The following is a 21081-nucleotide window of genomic DNA, read 5'->3' on the forward strand; positions in this document are numbered from 1 at the left end:
TTTCTTGAAGGAGGTGCAAAGGTTTGGTGTTCAGGCAATGCAGTGAAGAACAATTAGAATCAGAGAGACCTGCTTTGGAAAATGCTGATATAGAAGCAGGCAAAGAGAAAGATAATTATGGGGGATGGATAGAAGTTCTGGAACCAGATTACAAAAGTCACTATATGCTACGCTAAAGAGTCCATTTTTCATTCTGTAGGTGATGGGGAGCAACTGAAGGAACTTAAACAGAAGAGTAATCATATCGCTACTTTAGGAAGATAAAAAGTATGATGCATACAAACCTGATACAAAACAAGCTCTGAATATTACAGAAGATTTATCTAACTTGAAGTCATGTCTTTATTGAGCACTTTATATGTCCCAGGCATTTTTCTAAGTGCTAAGTAAATAGTGACTCATTCGATCATTGCTGTACCCTTTGAGGCAGGTGCTACCAATATTAGCTCTTTTGACAGAAAAACTAAAAAGAAGTGGAGCTGATGGAGCCCAGTTTTGCAGACAAGCAGTTAGACAATCTGACCCCAGAGCTCATCCCTCATCAGGCAAACTAGTAAAACAACCCCCACTAACAGCTGCTTCCTTAGAATGTGGCCAGGTCCATAATCTTTTTCTCACCGTGAACTCTCTGTGAAGTCATGTGACAACATTGATTGGTCCTGTCTTCTTGAAACTCTCTCCCACATGGATTCTGTAAAACCTCCCTTCCCTCAAACCCTTCTCCTTTGGTCTCTTTTAGTGGTTCCTCTTCCTTTAGTCTACTAACTAAAGTATTGATGGGAAATCATGCCTGACATCCCTTAATACAAAGTAAGTCAATAACTAAAAGTATAATCATTGCCAATCAAAATGTGGTATAAATTTCATTATCCAGAATTTTGGATAGAACAGGATAGCAGCTAAATCAGAATTAATTCATGAGGCTCTAAGAATTTTTTCTCATCACTTTCCTTAGTTTTCTGTCCAAAAGCTGGAAAAGTGTTACAGCAGCTGGAGCATAGTGATTTCTCTCACAGTAAGCACAGATGCTCCCTTTGCCTCGAACAATCTTTCACCCATGTTGGCTTAATTAGCTCTTACTTGTGCTTTATTTCAATTGAAAGTTCCTTTCCCTGGGAAGCTTTTCCTGAACTCCCGAAGCTGCGAAGGGGCCCTTAGACCTTGTGTCACCACAATCTACCGCTGGGCATTTATCACACTTTGTAATCATTGGTGTGGCACGCTTGCAGTTGCTTCCATTCTTCTCTACATCCCCGGAGCCTAGCGCAGAGACTCGCTCATGTTTTACACTTGGTACATATCAGTTAATTAACCAAATAATCTCAAGACTTTAACTTTTCCTTTGTAGAGGATAATATAATAACATTCAGATAGAAAAGCCAGGGAAGTGATAAGAAGTTGACTCCTTCACTTTAAAACACAGATTAACCAAATCTAAAAATCTTCTCAAAGATATATGAGGGTACTATAAGTATAAAAGCAACTGATCAAGAAATAACTTTTGGGGTTTTGGAAAAGAAAAATGATATGTTATCTATGGAAAAAGCACTGTAAGCAGCTCTTACTTCCGAGAGGTGCTCATGAAAGGGTAAGAATCATACATGTGAAAAAGTTAGATCAGCCATTCCCTGTTTAGAGATAACCTAGTTTGGTTTATGCCCGATTTTGAATTTACTCTGATCCCGATTCTGGGTGACTTTGTTTCAGTTTCCAGGCGTCAAAGGGCTACAAAATATAGCCTTTCCTGTTTCCCACTTCATTAAGATTCACAGCTATTTCTTGTATTCGGAAACTTGCTCTGAACTCACTCTACAATACTTTTTGTATGTCCCTATTTGTTGCAAGGATGGTTTGGATTGGCTCCCTAAAATTATGTTATTACTAGTCACAACTCTTCACAGGTAAAATTAGTTCTATGTCCCAATGAGACTGATGAAAGTAGGGTAATAACTACCAACTATTTATTGGGCACCTACTATGTGTGAGGCTCTGCTTTAGGCGTGAGGCACCATGAAGAAAATAAAGCTTTGCCTTAGAAGCTTAGTTCTGTTTCCTCCATCCTGACTCAGTTACAATGCATTTACCTAGAAAGACAGTCATAAATTATTATTGAGATAAAAGCAAATTACAGAGCAGCACATTTAGTAAGAGGTCATAAAAATATCTGAAAGAATAATTAGGAAGTATAAGGACAAACAAATCTTAAAAATAGTACACAATTCTCCTGTTGAAGATAGGGAACCAATTTTACCTCCTTTTCTTAGAGTATTTACTTTAAAAATCTGATCATTGCAAGTCTTTCTCCTCTCTTTGAAAGTATATAAATCTTTTTTTGGAAAAAAACAAAAACAAAAAATGTCCACAGGACTTTTGTCAGCTTTATGACCCAGGAATGTCTCTCAAGGACCTGGAAGCCATCTTTTATGAAGTGTAAACAGGAAAGAAGACAATGCCCATCTCCCAGTTTCTGTGGGAAGGTAGGAGCCTAACTCGGAGGGTAACCATGTTCCAATTTTCAAACCTACTTCCTCTCATGAAGGTATGAGATTTGTTTTTCCTCCGGATAAAGCCTATAAGCCAACACAGGAAGTCACTACAATTATCAGGCAAATAGAGGATGAACTATGTTGTGACAAAAGTTGCTGTCAAGTCCTTACTTGAGGACCACTCATTGTTTATCTTGAAAACATGTATATCATGGGTTGTATCCACTTGACTATATAAAGGAGTTAGATTCCTTTTTGTCTTTGCAATCTCATTGGAATGTTTTGATGTGTATCACATCCTGGTTTAATGCTTATTCAGTAATAAAACCATTTCCTTTCTCTACTACCTTTATGAAGAGACTTTCTGGGTTTGGAGATTTTATTTTTAATTATGTTTCTTCAATGGAAGACATTAATAGCAGTTATCACAGGAGGGTGAAATTTCAGACATTTTATATTTATATATATATAAAGTATTTATAGGTTTATATAAATAGTAATGCTTATAAATAAATACTATATATATTTTGTGTTTATAAATATAATTTTATATTTATAAATATACATTTATATTTATAAACATATTTTATACTTATATAAATAAATATATTTTTGATATTTATAAATACTTATTTTTAGTAATAAAAATAAGTGAAGTGATTTTCATTTAGGGGGAAAAATATGTGTCAGATCCTCACCTATGACACTCATCATGATAATGACTCAGACCTCTCCACTTCCTGGATTCATAGATTTATTGGGAGAAATGGATCAGAAAGGCATCTACACAGTCTTATCACAATCTCCTCAGCCTGGGTGTGGTCTCCTCTTTTGACATCTGTCATCAAAAATCATTCTGTTAAATTAGAGAGCTGAATAGTATTTCCTAAGGGAATGAAGTTTAGCCCACGTGGACAAGTATCTGCTTTTAAGTCCAAGGTTGCTGCTCCTTCCTGGAGACTGTCAATCACCTCCCCAGCTATGGGCAGCTTCTTTACTAAACTGGATGCCTGCACTTTTGCTGGCCTGCTCTATGCGTCAGCATTGGAACGCCCAGGGTCTTTCTCTTCTCATTTCTGACTATTTGAGAAGGAGCCCAACTGTGGAATTGCTTGGGATCTTTGTTTCCAGCACAGCATGGTGCAGGCATTTGAGAGCAAGGAAGGCTCTGGGTGGGAAGTGGCCCGGAAACATCACATTTAATCTGGAACCTGCTCCAGCTGATGCCAGGCTCTACTCTGCACTCAGCTACTGCTGCTGGATTTCCTCCTCGATTTCCTCCTGAGTCATGATAAAATTGTCTCCCAGAGACTCCCTACTGCTTCTCTCTCAGTTTCGGCTTCCATCAGGCCCTTCCATCACCTCCCGAGGATATTAGACACTGTTTTGAACTTACCTCTAAATAGAGTTCAAGTTCTTTACCCTCTCCATGAAACCCTAGGCTTATACAATTTGAGGAATAAATCTGGGCAGCTGTTATAAGCATCCTGGAATCTTTCATGATTATTAAGAAGCTTCTTGCCCAGTCTATAACAGTTCGAGGCTGGTGTGCCAGAGGCCACAAAGGACCTCTAAGATTCTCTGCACTCCAGCCAGAAAAAGTCCTAGTTTGGGCCCAGACAAGGGCTCTCTTACCCAAACAAAACACAGTACATGGTTCAAACAGAGATGTGGTATTCATAGGTAGCAGAATAAAGAGACAGACATATTGACACATGTACATATTCAAGTGATAAAGAAATAAAATCTATCAGTCCTAAATATATCTGAATATATTTCAGAATCATTTTGTAATTTTGTGCTTCAGTCATGAAAATATAGTTAATAAGAAATCTTTCTAAATTTAAGTAAGTAGTTTACATATCTTTCATCTTTTAACTCTTTAAAAATCTTTGATTTAAAGAGTCAAAATTATCATACAGAAAACACAGGAAAATAACCAAATAAACGTTGCCTTCAGTCTTTACTGATTCATAAAATAGGAAGGTGATATAGGTCAACTTAAAATAATTGCAGTGCTATTTTTGCCTAAAAGTTGAAAACATTTAAATTAATTTTCTGTGACAACACAAACTGTGGCCTAATCTTAGATTTTTTTTTATTCACCATGTAATATATTCTCTTTTTTCTTTTGCTGAAATATATATTTCACAAACTAGAGCACTCCAGAGAAAAGAACACAGAGAGTAAGATAAAGAAGTCCCAGAAAAGGGCAGAACTACATACATAGACATGAAATCCAGAAGTGTGAGCACAGACTGAGGAAAAACAGCTCGATTTTCTCATCTTTAGCAGCCAGGAGGCTGGACTAGAGAATGTATACAATTTTAACTTTACTCATAGTGGAATACTCATTAGTATATAGTATTACTGTTAGATACATTTAGCAACAATTATTTAATTGTGATACTGTTTTGCAGCCACTCTTTATCTTTTGAATTATATATTAAATGATAGTTGTAGATAAACTCTGAATTTTAGATCATTTAACTGAACTTGTTCCATCTCTACAATAAAGCCTACTTTACTCATCATATTTAGCATAGGAAATTTTTCCCAGAACATAAATCTTAGCTAAAGTATTAAACATAGAGATAATAGAAAATACCTGCGTCTATAATATGCATTCAAGTAAATCAACTCCTTCTAAATCCTTTTGTAGATTATCAGATACGCCCAGACCTGTTTAATCTGTTTGGACTCAAGTTAAGACATTGCCAAATAATAATCACTTGGATTGCAGTGAACTTGCTTGAAGAACTTTCCTACAACATTTATTTGATCCATGGACAATTAAGTAGGACATTATTAAAAACTTTCTATAAATACAAAAACTGAAATGCAGAGTAGTTCAGCAGACTGGTCAGTCTGTGTTAGCGATGTTGAGAAAGCCTGATGTTAACTTCCCTCTCTGCTCTGGTTAGATGTCTGTGACATCCTCTCACTGCAACTCAGCCAAGCAGAGACCCTATGTTTTGACTGGTGAAAACCCAAAGCTGTGTTTTTTATCCGACTACCTTGCCCTTCTTAGCTAAAACAAATCTAAGTATGTTGAAAACCTTTTGTTTCAATATATTTGTTAAAAAAATTGGCATGATATAAACAGTATACAATAAATGGTGAACATCTCTGCCTCCTTTGGCCTTCCATGATCCCATTTCTCAGGGGTAACTATGGCCAACAGGTTGGTGTGTATCTTTTCAAGCTTTTCTTCTATGCTCATGTACAGGTTTTTTTGTTCTGTTTTGTTTTTTCTTTTTTCTTTTTTTTTTTTTTTTAACAGAAATGAAATAATTCTATACATAGAGTTCTGGAACTTGCTTTTTTTACTCCAAAGTTGGAAATGATAAATGAACTATTTAATATAAGGAGTAATGAATCAAAGAGGAAAATATAATATGTTAAAAAGATATTTCAGATTCTTAAGTAAAAAGAGGAACGATGAGCCAGAAATTAGCCATTATTCTACATGGGTTGAAATTTACTGAGTTACATTTACCTTACTTTCTCCTAGGTTAAGAAGTAAAACGCTAAACCTAACTGAATCAAAAACTCAATGCCAAACATCGAGCCACACTATATACAACATATTATGGCTCTTTAGTTTGACGTAAGTAGTACTTTCTAGTCTATATATTTATTGGAATGGAAATACTGTTAAGACAAATATTCTATTTAAAGAAACAATCAGTTCAGTATTTAAAGCCTCCTTCCTTTTGGAGTTTTCAGCCAAGTGTCTAATAGTGACTCCTATGTGCCTTTCTTACTTATATCTAATGCAATCCTTTAACTAAAACTTTAAAGGTGTCTAGGTGTTAAGAACTTGGGAATATTTCAATATAAAAAATTTCATTTTCAAGTTTCTTGAAAATATAATGAAAGAGAAAGAACAGAATATTTTTAAATATTCTGTAAATAAAGACTAGATATTCAGTAAATAAAGACTAGATTTCAATAGTGATACTTCTAAAATGGAGCAGTGAAAATGAATTCTTTTCCGATGATCTCATCATTGTGTGAAGTTGTGAGGGTCTAACAATTCAAACAGAAGGAATATTTTAATATTTCACATCATTATCATGGGCTACATGCTCATGACATCAAAGAAAGACCAAATAACTTAGTTATTATTTTCACTGAATTGTCTTTGTTTAGGCATTATGATAGAAAATTTAAGGCTAACAGGAAGAAGGAAATTCATTTTCTGAAATGAATTTCAGAACCCTTAGAAGAACTGAAGTTACTAAGGAAAGAATTGGAGTTTAGTACTGATATTCCCAGATTTACAATTGTTCTTTTGTCTCAAAGTGATATACACACCTAGCTCACCTTCTTATAATAACTTTAAAAATGGGACTGTCAACTGTATTTACCACCCTGTCATTTCTCAGCATAATTGTAGCCTACATCCTGAAGAGAAAGTTGTTTTTAACCTATGTAAAAAAATCCACACAACTGAAAGAGTAATACCTTCTTTTCTTCCACCTTTTCTTTCTCCACCCATCTGGTAGTTAGCAAGGATTTCTATTGTTTCTTCACATATTACAATTGTGAAATCTTTCATAAACAACCTTAGCCAAAGTGATTTCATTTCAACAATGTTTGATGTTCTGTATATTTCTAACTGGCTTATGGTAAAGCAATGAGCTCTCTTACAGACATATGTTTTGATGTTCTCAGTAATTTTTATTAATAGAATTCTATATGTACAAGTATTCAAGGGCAAGTCCTTCCTTCTGAGATTGTAGCTAATAAGACAAATTTAAATGCTAACGCAATACAAAAAGGGACAGAAAATCATAGCTTAACAAGATAAGCTGTTATGAATGAAATTAAGACTAAGCATGGTCAAAAACAATTTACTTCAGCCATTCATCAATTAGTTAAATTTAAGAATCTTATAATTAATTTATTCTTAATTTTTAATTCAGTTAGTATAGATTTTCATCTTCTACGTGGAATAATATGCATGGAAATTGAAAATACTATCAATCTTTAACTACTGGTATTAATGAGAAAAGACCCTGAATAACCAAAGTAATTCGGAGAAAAAATAACAAGGCCAGAGGTATCACTGCCTGACTTCAAAATATACTACAAAGCGACAATAAGAAAATGGCGTGGTTTTGGCAGAAAAACAGATACACAGACCAACGGAACAGAACTGAGAGTCCAGAAATAAACCTTCATATAGACGGGCAAATAATTTTCGACAAAGGAGCCAAAAACATACAATAGAGAAAGAAAAGCCTCTTCAATAAATGGTGATGGGAAAATTGCAAAGCCACATGCAAAAGAATGAAACTAGATGGCTATCTGTCACCATACATTGAAATTAACTCAAAATGGATCAAAGGCCTAAAAATAAGACATGAAACAATAAACTGCATAGAAGAAAACATAGGTACTAAACTAGTGGGCCTTGGATTTAGAGAGGATTTCATGAATTTGACCTCATGGCAAGAGAAATAAAAGCTACAATTAATGATTGGGATTATATCAAACTAAAAACTTCTACACGGCAAGAGAAACCATCAGGAAGACAAAGAGGTAACCATCCAAATGAGAGAATATATTTGCAAACGACGCCTCTTAAAAGGGCCTATATTTTGGATATTAGACCTACCTCCACAGCAAATGATGTTTTTGATCTCTAGACTGTCTCCTAAAGGAGCTGAAGCCAGCAGGCCTTAAGTTATAAGCAGAATGATGTAACCTGGTTATGAAGCAAAGAACTGTGTGTTTAGGCAAAGACTCTTCTATGAATGCCTGGTCGCTCTATAGGTGCCATGTCTACACACAATTAGACCATTAAAAGAACTCCATGGCTTCCTCCTAAGATAACAGAATGTGCAAATAATAAACTCAATGTTAAAACTTCTGTCTTCTGATCTGATGAGGCACAACCAGCTGCTTAGAGAACCTGGTCTGTTGGAAAACACACAGCACTACCACTCCACCAGTCAACACAAATCGGCCCTTGGTGGGGAGAACTGTAACCCTCTCTCCCCCTAGAATTTAAGTCCTCCATTTTCTGATTCTAGGTTTAGGGAGAATGAAGGATGTATTTAAACTTGTTTTTCATTTTACTCAGAGTTGGTGAATATCTGAGTTCTCTGGTTAAAGTTTTATTGTCTAAAGAAAAATAACTCTTTAGTTCTACCTCTGAAATGAGGAAATTGTTAAAAAACTAAACTAGGATGATTTTTATTGTATATATTGCTTTCTACCCATAGCAAAAATCATGTAAACAATAATAGTGGTGAATTTTTAAAAGATGACTTATGATATTCTTAGTAGTTAAAAATAAAAATGTAATATATAATACAGAAAAATTGGTCCGGGGCCTAGAATCAAATCCAAAGAAAATAAGATGCAAATTTATTCAAATAGAATATAACATGTACATTTTTAATAAAAAAGTGCGATTTTTTTGGGATAAACAAATGAATCATCCATTTTTAAATACTAGTTAGTTATTCACATCTATTATTCCTAACAGCAAAATATAGACAAAACAGAAAAAAGAACTACATTTAAGTAATAAAAGCGATCTACAATTATGTAAAATTTTTGCTTTTATATGTTCCTCAGGACTTAAAATATTAAAAATAAAAACTCGATATTCCTTAGATATACTGGTCAAAATTATAAGGGGGTAAATTAAGGGCAGGTCCTTCCATATAATATCATTCAGATCTGCCTCATACTTAGCATAAGTAAGTCTTAATTTGTTTATTTTTCTTGCTCTGATGGATGTCTTATTTTCCATGTTCTAATTTATCTTATTTCACAGAAGAGGTAATACAAATAGCTAATAGAAATTGAAATCTTGACTTCAGTGGTAATCAAACAAAATAAATTAAAGCAAATTGTCATTTTTAAAGCTATCAAATTAGGAAAGATTTTCAAAAAGATAATCATCATCCTAGCTAGCATTCTGTTGGATAGTCACTAATTTATAATATATATTCATGTAACCTCTCTGTAAAGCAATTAGGCTGTGTGTATTAAGAATTTTGAAGTATTCTTTAATAGAGAAATGATAAAATACAAATAAAGGCATATATCAATCTGTCTATTAATTTATTGTCATTTTTATACCAACTTAAATATCCAAAAATAATGGATGAATAAAAATAAAAAAAATTATTTAATGAAATATTAGGCAGACATTAAAGTACCATGATCAGCAATAATCATCACTGAAATGAGAAAATGTTCAAAAATAATCTCTAGAGTAAATTGAATGCATAACTCTATGTATAAAATATATAAACATAATAGAACAAACTGGCCTGATAGGAATTTACCAATTTTTAGTGGATATGCCTGGAGGTAGTAAAGAGTGATTTTTTATGAGTAATCAACATTTTTATTCTCTGTGATTTTCAATGACTCTTCTTATAAGTTTTACAGAAAGAAATAATCTTTTCGATTAGAATGCTGTATTTTAATAACTAAAAAAAGATTTTTACATATATTTTATTTTTCAATTACAGTTGACACTCAATATTATTTTATATTAGTTTTAGGTGTACACATAGTGATTAGACATTTATGTAATTAAGAAAGTGATCCCCATGATTAGTCTAGTACCCACCTATCACAATACATAGTTTTATTGACTGTATTCCCTGTGCTGTACTTCACATCCCTATGACTATTTTGTAACTACCAATTTGTACTTAATCCTTTTACCTTTTTCACCCAGCTTCCTAACCTCCCTTTTATATGGCAACCATCAGAATATTCTCTTATCTATGAGTCTGTTTCTGTTTTGTTTTTTCATTTATTTTGTTCTTTAGATTCCACATATAAATGAAATCATATGGTATTTGTCTTCCTTTGTCTGACTTATATCACTTAGCACAATATCCTCTAGGTCCACCCATGTTGTTACAAATGATGAGATTTCTTTCTTTTTTTATGGCCTAGCATTGTTGGCGGGATTGCAAATTGGTGCAGACACCAAGCAAAACAGTATAGAGGCTCCTCAAAAAATTAGAAATAGAATTACCATATGACCCAGCAATTCCACTTCTGCATATTTATCTGAAGAAATCCAAAACACTAATTTGAAAAGACATATGCACCCCTATATTCATTGCAGCATTATTTACAATAGCCAGAATATGGAAGCAACCTAAATGCACATCAATAGACAATTTGATAAAAAAGATGTGGTACATATATACGACAGACTATTACTTCGCCACAAAGAGTGATTTTTATATTCTTCTAAAATTCTAAATTTTCTACAATGACTATCTACTACCTTTGAGGGAAGAACAAAAGAAGAAATAAAATGCATACCTATCTACAAAATTCATTGTACTGCTGCCTTTCATCTATAAAGTTCAAACTGAGTAGGATCAGGTTAAAGCCCTTTAAATATGATTACACCTTATTAATCCAACCTTATTTCTAAGGAGTAACTAACTCTACTACTCCAGTCTGTCTCAGGTGGCCAGCAGGCATGTCATGGTCCATCTAACGCCACCCACGTTCTTCCCATCAGGCCTAGAGCTTCTCCTCTACCCCAGGGTTTCTGGATCACAGTTTCTGTTTTTAACTATTTTAAGCCAACTTCAGATATTTATGATGCTCTAAGCTAAGTCTGACAATCCTACAAAATCATTTTAGACCCTGAGTCTAATTAACACAGTACAGTAATTCAGTGGAAAGCCCCTTCTAGAGCAAAAATCCCATCAAAATTTGTTAAATGAATGAAAAAAATCACTGTGATCATAACAACAGCCAATATTTCCTGAGAGCTTTCTATTTATAAGGCACTGTGCCAATTTCATTTATCTTACTTAACGCTCAGAACAATCCTCCATTTCAAAAATGAAAAAAAAAAAAAAAAAAGAGCCTCAGGTAGTTTATGCGTATTTCCCAAGGAGATATAGGCAGTGTGGACCTGAGATTCACATCCAGCTCTAACTGATACCAGTATCTCTACAATAACAAATCCGCTTATTGAAAGACCACTAGAAATCATTTTGCATATAACATATTTTTTACTAATTAATCTAAATGAATATCCATGTAGCTGAGTTAAAAAGATGGATTGTTACAAAGTTTCCTCTTACATATAAAAATAGATAGAAAGCCAATAAAATTTTCTGCTGAATCTCATTATACAATGATGTTTACCTGTGTAGGACCAGCCAATCTCTTCAACAAGTTTTCTCTGCTGTCTGTAGTATCCATAAGTCCAATCTATAAGCAAGAAAAACCCATTAATCAATGTGTAGAAAAATACGTGTCTAAATTTAAAAATACAAAATGTCCAGATCATCCATACCATAAATAGTTCCTGATTACTCCTTTCCATGTCACCTTCCCAGTGTCTCCTCCCAACTCCAACCACCACCATTACAGACTCCACTGTCCCTGTTTTCATAGTGTAATGTTAGGGGGTATATTTAAAGAACGCTAAAGTTCAAGCAGGGACAAAGCACATATTTTGGGTAAAGCAGGAGCAACCTAGAGGGTTCATCCTAACAGGAGACAGGGATCAGAAAAAGATTGTCCTATTGTAAATTTTTTCTTGCCATTCCCCAAGTTTAATGCTTAAAATTCTATTGATTAGCAATATTTTCTATTGATTGATTAGCAATATTTTCTATTGATTAGCAATATTTTCTATTGATTAGCAATATTTTCTATTGATTAGCAATATTTTCTATTTATAGATAAAACTTATGTTTTATCTGTAAATATTTCTAGGAGACCCAGACATTATCATGTTTCCAAAATGTGCTTCCTTTACAATATGAAATTAAAATGAAGTGCCTTGAGGAAATGAGAATTAAAATCCACGCATGTCAGCCGAGACTAAAGTTATGTTAGACAGTGTCCCCTGGAGGAACAGAGATGCCCGAAGTGGGTCACACAGTGGGAAGCTTAGGGCGTCATAACAGTAGCGAATGCCTCAGGACTAGAGAGAGAGGTCTTCATCCCTGTTTCTGGCACAGAGCTCCTAAAACCTTGGAATTCCCTAACAGAGCCATAAATGTATCTTTTGTTATGTTAATGAAGTGACTTTTGGCCCTGTACCAAATGTTGGGGTTGTGGCCACGGAAACCACTGTGTAATTAGAGGGTTGGAACTTTTGGTCCTCTCTTCCCCAACCTCTGGAGAGTGAGAAGGGGCTAGAGGTTGAACCAACTGCCAGTGGAGAACTTCCAGGTTGGAAAACTTATTAGTTGGTGAACACGTGGAGATTTGGAGAGAGTGGTACACCTGGAGAGGGCACGGATGCTCTGAGCCCTTTCACTATACCTGTTCTATGCATCTACCATCTGGATGTTCCTGAGTTATATCATTTCGTAATAAACTGGTGATCTAGTAAGTAAAATGTTTCCCTAAGTTCTGTGAGCCACTCTAGCAAATTAAACCCAAGGAAGGATGTTGTCAGAACCTCTGATTTATAACCAGTTGATCAGAGCACAAGGGACAACATGGACTTAGAGACCAGTGTATAAGGGGTGGGAACAACCTTGTAGGACTGAGCCCTAAACCTATGGGATCTGATGCCACTTCCATGTAGATAGTTGAATTGAGTTGAATCACAGGACACCCTGTTAGTGTCCAAGAATTGTTGGTGTGGAAACACTCCCTGCCCCACAAGTAGAAATTGGTCCCAAAACCTTTTAAAGAGAAAGTCTCATTCTGCATAATTCAAAATTTTTCCTGTAGTCATGCCAGTACCCAGGAAATGGGGGGTTATGATTTATCCTCCTCCTTCTTGTGCCATTGTCCCTTAATTCCAGACCGTACTAACATTAGTATTCTATTTCAACTATATCGTGGGTAAAATAAATCTTTTGGAGTTAGGTTTGGAATCTGATCAGTGTTGACAAAACTGTTTCTATAGAAATGGCTACAAATAGCTGTTTACAAATGAACTTATGAAATATTATTCATAAATAGAGGTTCTGTCAATATAGCTTTCATTTGAGTGCAAAGATTTATTTATACTGTTCTATACCACACCATACCACGCCATACTATTTTAAATCATACTATTCCATATCATACCATACATATATTGATCTTTCTCATCAATTGAGAAAAGAAACTCTATTTATTTTTATTCTTGATAAACAGTTGTTTTCTCTTTGTTTATAGTTCCTAACTTCAGGGAAGCAAATATCTGAAGGACATTGTAGAAATAATTTTCCTCTCTTCCATGTCATGTACTCTCTGATTAGTACAACGTGGTAATAGATAACTGCTAAACTATTTTATAAAAACTGAAAAACAGACCAGCTACTAGATATACACATTCTAGATCCATAGATTAATCAAAACATACATTGGAAAAATAAGTGTTTTGTTTTTGTTTAAAAAATTTTATTGCCCATAAATATTGGTAAATATTCCATTGGCCATATATCACATTTCAACACATATTTGTTTTTGTAACAGCTTTATTGAAATATAATTTACATGTCATACAATGTGCCCACTAAAGAGTACAATTTAATGACTTTTAGGATATTCACAGAGTTGTGTAATCATCACTACAATTTTAAAACATCTTCAAAAAGAAACCTCATACCCTTTAGCTCCTGCCCTGAACCCCATCCCCACATCCCTCAGGTCTAAACCACCACTAATCTATTTCATCTCTATAGATTTGATATTTTACACATTTAATATAAACAAAATCACACGATATATGGCCTTTTGTGACTGGCTTCTTTAATTCACCACAATTAATGTTTTCAAGGTTCATTCCTTTTTATTGTTTAATAATATTGTATGGTGACCAAAATGGCCTTAAAGTTCCTCTCAGCGTGAATAACAAACTTTGAACTGGCTTTTTCCTGACTCTAGGCCTCTGACCTACCTTTTCTTAGAGTTTATAAAACTTGTAATTATAAATTCTCTCTCTGCCCCTTTGAGATATAAATCATTCTCACAACCACATGACAGTTTTAGTACCAGAAATATGCTTCTCAAGTACACGGGAATATGGGAATCATCTCTTTGACATGCAATCATCAAAGGAAATAGCAATTTTATTTTCCAGTTTCTGTGAGAGCATAGGAGCCTAACTTCATTAGGATGCCTGCTCCAAGTTGCAAAAACTACCTCCTGTCAGAAAAATATGCACTTATTTTTCCTTTGGATACACTCAATTAGTGAACACAGATTCCCCATGAATGTCCTGCAGTACCTTTTCACCAGGGCTCACTCCAGGCTTTAAGAGACCTTACCCCCAGTGCTTGATTGGAGTTGCATTCAAACTTAATTCTGGCTTCTCTCCCAAATGCAAGTGCCTTGCATAAAGTCTTCCTTGCTGTTTAACTTTGTCCAGTGCAGTTTTTGTTTGCATAATGAATATGCCACATTTTATTTATCCATTCATCAGCTGATAGATACTTAGGTTTTTCTTCTTTTGGCTATTATAAACAACCCTGATGTTAATATCCATGCATATATTTGTTTTTCTACTTAAAAATTAAATATTAGGTTCATAATTTATTTTTCAAATTGAGTTGTTCCATAAAATGGTTATCATTTATGGTTAAAATCTGGGGACAAGTATTTCTTCATGATCAAGGAATATATCCAATTAAATGTTAGAAAGCACTTCAAAGGTCATTTGACTCAGACTTCAACAATCTACAAAAAATAACCCCTATTTTAGAGATAAACTACTTTATGCCAAAGAAATAGAAGTGGTTTGTATAGGCAGTGACGAAAATAGAAACAATTATGCATGGCTCTTTCCTCCTACTCCACTGAGACTTCCCCAACATCTACGATTCCTGAACTATTCATTACTCTCTTCAGATGCTTTGCTCAAGCAGAAACCCTTATAGCGTGTATACCTTCAAGAGAAAAAATGTAAAATAATACACCTAAAAATTCACCAGCTGGAATTATTTGGATATACAAATTATTGAAAATTTACTGTATCCTTAATTTGACTTGGCCATCTGTTGGAATTTCCTCTGAAACTTTGCACTACCATAGGAAAAAGGTTTATTGTCATATGTTATATGTTTTAAATATAAATATTTTTTAAATGTAAGATTTTTTGTCCTGTAAACGCATTTTGATGATTTCAGATCAAATACCACACAAAACCTACATTAAACAAATACTACATTGAAATAAATAAAACAGTAAGTTCTTGTTTTAATGACTCAGTCTAAACGATGACAACAAATAGCAGATTTTAACTTTCCTTGTGGGGCTTTAACACTGCACAATGAGCATTTGTTCTTGGTTTTTAATTACTTACATCAAGAAAGCTATTTTCAATACAAGATTCCCAGGTGTTGGAGCTCTCTTCAGTTTCCTTTATGTATTGTTTCCTTAATTGTTAACTTCAAACAATCCGTTACGCATTCATATGCTAATTACGTAGTGCTTGGGCGTGAGAGAGTACCCCACTTCTAAAATTCTACTTAGAGGTCTGATAGATGAGATGTGATAGCTCCAATGAACAAGAAAAAAGCAGCTAGCTTCACTGTTTTTGATGCATTATATACTTTGAAAACCAGTAAATCCTATGCAAAATAGAATCTATCAAAGTGCTTACACATTTTTAAATCAATTAAAATAATAAAATGCAGATATGTTTTCAGTTTCTGTGGATGTTTTTCTTTAATTTTTATAATTTGTTTCTTTCCATTTAAAAGTATTTGCTGGGTCTGTCTGGTGTGTTTTGTACTGATAAAACTAAGAAATTTTAGGAATGAATTGTACACATGATACACAACAACAAAAATTATGTTAGTAAATATTCTTAAAGGCTACTCTAAAATTTGCCCTTAAAAATATTCTTCATGAAGTAGCTTTACGACCTACTACAAAAATTGAGAGAAATTTGCTTTATATTATTTCAGATAACCTTGGGATTTTCTGTTTCAACATATTCCGTCTTTTACTTACCTTGAGCACCTATGTATATGCAAATATGTATATGTATCTGTGTGTATATATGTATATTCCTTTGTTCTTCTTTAGACTCAGATAATAGAAATCAAAGTTTTGACAACCACCATATCAAAGACATAAACAGCACTTTTTGCTCACATTTTAAAAACAAAAAACATTTCCTACTAAATATCATTATGAATATTTCAAATTATAAAAGTGCCTCTAATTTTGCCCTATCCTAAAGATAGTCTCTGCTCCATGTTGATTAACACAATACTCTGTTTATCCCCTGTGTCCAACTACATAATCTAGCAGCAGTGCTTTGACGAAATACACATACGTACTTTAATGCCGTAGAGTGGCCAAACATATGACAGGGAGAAGAAATAGATTGGTCCTCAGAAAAAGAAATTTTTGGTAGGAAATAAGCACAGATATAAGTTTGAAGTCTAGGATTCTAAGACTAGATTTCCTTAGCAGACTTTTCCAAAGTAAATGATACTAGCATACTTCACATTCTTTAGAATAAAATCACTAAGGAACTTCAGAGGAGGGAAAAGGGAAGTCCATTGATGATAGAAATCTGGAAAGGCAGAGGAGAAGGAAGGAATAAAGTTAGAGATGAATCTTTAAAACCCTCAGGGAAGACTCTAATGAGGAGAGACTTGGAGGCAGAGAATGACAAATTCAGGTAGAAGAAAGGAATGAGCACCAAGCAGTAGAAATCCTGGAACCAAAAGTTTAAGAAGCCACTTGGGCTCTCATGGTACTGCATAACTCTCGGTAGGTACTTATTCTTGATGATGGCTCACCATGGTACAAGGGTTGCATCAATGTTCACACTTTTTGTTTTCATCCAACTCTCCCCTCTTATCTATACTTTTTTTTTTTTTAAAGAAGAAGGAGATGCTCTGCTGAGCTGACTGAAAAGTGTGACTATGTTTCATATATTGAGTATAAAGAAAAATATTAAGGAAGCGTATGTAATAATCAAATAAATAATTCTAAAGAGGTTGGGGGTGGGTGGGCAAGGAAAGGTAAATGGCTGAAAATCGCTTGGAGAAAGACCCGGAAACCTCTAGGGACAGTCTAATATTATCAGAGCAATTACCACCCACTGAGTCATCGGAATTCCGACTTGCTGGTCTGAAATGGCAGTGATAGAGGTTGAACATTACAGCAGTTAAAACTATCTAGTACTAGAAACAAAACAATAGAAATCTCCTCTCAGAAGAGAAACAAAATCAGAAATACGAGTTCCTTTAAAAAGATAATTAGTTTTTGATTAAAGAACACCTGTGAACACATCCCTTGGCTATAAAAGTTCTTTATTTCTTCAGATATTCTATTATAATGCCTTTTTTTTTGTTTGATAGGAAAGCGAGTTTATGATCTAAGTGATCTAAACCCAAATCTTGATTAGCTAACTAGGCAAATGTTCCGAGTAAAATTAAATTTGCTCATGAGTATAGTACAGATTCTGTAATATCATACATGACAGATTTTTCTCTGTAGATTTTTTTGTCATTCAATGCTAAGGATTAACCTGCTGTCAAATTGTGTTATCTATCATATAGCCCGTCTTTACCGATCTGGAATATATATTTTATCTGGTATATCGGCAAAGACATATCAGAAACATAATTTATCTAATTCTGGTAATTCAGATAATAGGCTTGTTTAGGATATAGTTACAGTTCAAACATAATACTTATTGTTAAATATTCGGATGCAACAAAACTCCTTAAAAACATACTGCTTTTAAAGATTTTATACATATATGTAATTTTCACCTTAAATTATGTTTTCCATTTTCAGCTGCTTTTCAGTGTTACAAAGAATTCCATAGGTTTTCTCCCCTCTCTTTTAAAAATACTGCTTGTAGTCTCAACACTAAAATTTCAACTTAATGCCAAATAGGTTACATTAATTCATATCATTAAAGATAGGAAATTCTGGAAAGAGATGAGTTACTAGAATCCAGGCGACCTTTTTATTTCAGGATAAGGTTAACAAGATGAAAAAGTAAATCCTTGAGACATTGCATTAAAAAAAAAAAAAAAAGAATTATCCAAGGAGATGGATTGGACATAATGGATAATGTAAAAGCAGAAAGGGAACCATTTCTTTCATATGCTTATTTTGGTACTCAGACATCTAATTAAATACATATTTCTCATAGGACTAAGGAGTTTGGAGGTGAGCAATTATATTTTATTGTTCCTTAGACACTGAGGACCTTGTATGCTTCCCCAGAGAGAATCTGTATGTTAGCAATATGTCTACCAAACCTACTTAAAACTTTTCAATGAAAGCTCAAATTATTTGCAGGCTTGTCTTGGAAAAGTAGCCAGTATATTTTCTTATGCTTAGATATATGTGTTTAACCTACTCCTAGAGTTGAGGTATTTTTCTGTCAAAAACATATTAATAATTTTGATTTTTATTATATTAGCAATAACACATGCCTGTTTCAGATAAATTAGAAAAATAAAGTAAAAATAACTAAAAATCATCTATAATAACCTCTTGTGAATAACCACACTTTATAATTTTGTGCATGCATATACATTTTTCTAGTTATACTATATATAGACAATAAATTTATACTTTACATAAATTGAATTACACTACTTCATTATTTGGTGACTTGTTTTTTCTACATAATAATAATAAATCACTGACATCTTCTCAAGTTAATATATATGGTTTTACAGACTCAAGAATTTATTTAAAACATTCTGAACTTTTTGAATATTAAAATAAAAAGGTGATTGAACTTTGGAAAATTTATTCTTTGGGCTTAAATAATATGCATGACAAAAGTTTCCATCAAGCTAATTTGAGCTTTATATATAAAATAAAGTCTGGAGATTAAGTACCACTTTTTAAAAATAATTTTCTATTTTTCAGTAAGAGTTGACATATGTTTTATTAGTGTTGGGTATACAACATAGCGATTAGACATTTATATAACTTAGGAACTGATCACCTTGATAAATCTGGTACTGATTTGAAACCCTATATAATTATTACAATATTATTGGCTTATTCCCTATGCTATTTTTTACATCCCATGACTACATTGCAAATACCAATTTATACTTCTTAATACACTCCTTTTTCCACCTAACTCCTCAACCTCCCTCCATTCTGTCAACCATCAAAAGTTGTCTGTATCTGTGAGTTTCTGTTTAATTTGTTCATTTATTCTGTTCTCCAGATTCCACATGTAAGTGAAATCATATGGCATTTGTCTTTCTCTGTCTTAGTCCATTCAGCACAATACCCTCTAAGTCCATTCATTTGCTGCAGATGTCAAGATTTCATTCTTTTTATGGCTGAGTAATATTCCATTGTATATATGTACCACCTCTTCTTTATCTATTCATCCACTGATGGACACCCTGGTTGCATCCACATTTTGCTTATTATAAATAACGCTGCAATGAACATATAGATGCACACATCCCTTCAAAGTAGTGTTTTGGATTTCTTCAGGTAAATATGCAGAAGTGCGATTACTGGATCCTTCTTTGTCTCTTGTTATAGCCTTAGTTTTAAAGTCTATTTTGTCTAGGATTAGCATTACTACCACAGTTTTTTCTTTTTGTTTTTATTTTCATGAAACATATTTTTCCATCCCTTTACTTTTAGTCTGTGTCTTTTGATCTAAAACGAGCCTGTTGTAAGCACCATACGTAAAGGTCTTATTTCCTTATCCATTCAGCCACTCTATGTCTTTTGATTGGAGCATTTAATCCATTTACATTTAAAGTAATTGTTGCTTGATATGTAGTTACTGCCATTTTATTATTCATATTTTTAATATTTTTTCCCCTCTTATTCTTAAAGAAGTCCCTTTAATCTTTCTTGTAATACTGTTTTGGTGGTGATAAACTTCTTTAGTTTTTCTTGTCTGGGAAGCTCTTTATCTGTCCTTCAATTCTAATCATAGCTTTGCTAGATAGAGTAATCTTGGTTGTAGGTCCTTGCTTTTCATCACTTTGAATATTTCCTGCCAAACCCTCTGGCCTGCAAAGTTTCTGTTGGGAAATCATCTGAGAGTCTTATGGGATCTCCTTTGTAACTAACTAGATGCCTTTCTTTTGCTGCTTTTAAGATTCCTGTAAGTAACTAGATGCCTTTCTTTTGCTTTTAAGATTCTCTCTTTGTCTTTAACTTCTGGCATTTTAATTACGATGTGTCTTAGTGTGCACCTCTGTAGGTTCATCTTGTTTGGGACTCTTCGTGCTTCCTAGGCTTGTATGTCTATTTTCTTCACAAGATTGGGGAAGTTTTCTGTCATTATTTCTTCAAATAGGTTTTTCAATCCCTTGCACGCTTTCTCTCCTCTTTCTGATACCCTTATGATGCGAATATTGATATGCTTGATGTTGTCCCAGAGGCCCCTTAAACTGTCTTCGTTTTTTTGGATTATTTTTTTCTTCCTCTTCTGATTGGGTGTTTTCTATTACCTTGTCTTCCAAATCACTGATTTGATCCTCTGCTTCATCTAATTAATTGTTGATTTCCTCTAATGTATTCATTTCAGTTATTGTATTCTTCTTTTCTGACGCTTCTTTTTTTAAGTTTTCTATCTCCATTTTTATGTTTTCTATGTCCTCGTTCACTGAGTTTATCTACTCTTCCCCTAAGTTTATTGAACACCCTTATAACCAGAGTT

General features: G+C 33.8%; 1 protein-coding gene across 4 annotated transcripts in view; it reads right to left on the reverse strand.

Moving 5' to 3' along the window:
* The window catches only part of PTPRZ1 (protein tyrosine phosphatase, receptor type Z1), a 162738-nt gene that overhangs the window by 97048 nt on the left and 44609 nt on the right, over positions 1–21081 (reverse strand). For all 4 annotated transcript variants that reach the window (XM_025045970.1, XM_015588410.2, XM_025045972.1 and 1 more), the window contains exon 2: positions 11646–11711. In XM_025045970.1, the coding sequence (XP_024901738.1) occupies positions 11646–11711 (66 nt within the window). The remainder of the gene's footprint in view (positions 1–11645; positions 11712–21081) is intronic.

This window comes from Pteropus alecto, unplaced genomic scaffold, assembly GCF_000325575.1.
Source record: "Pteropus alecto unplaced genomic scaffold, ASM32557v1 scaffold22, whole genome shotgun sequence".
NCBI lineage: Eukaryota > Metazoa > Chordata > Mammalia > Chiroptera > Pteropodidae > Pteropus > Pteropus alecto.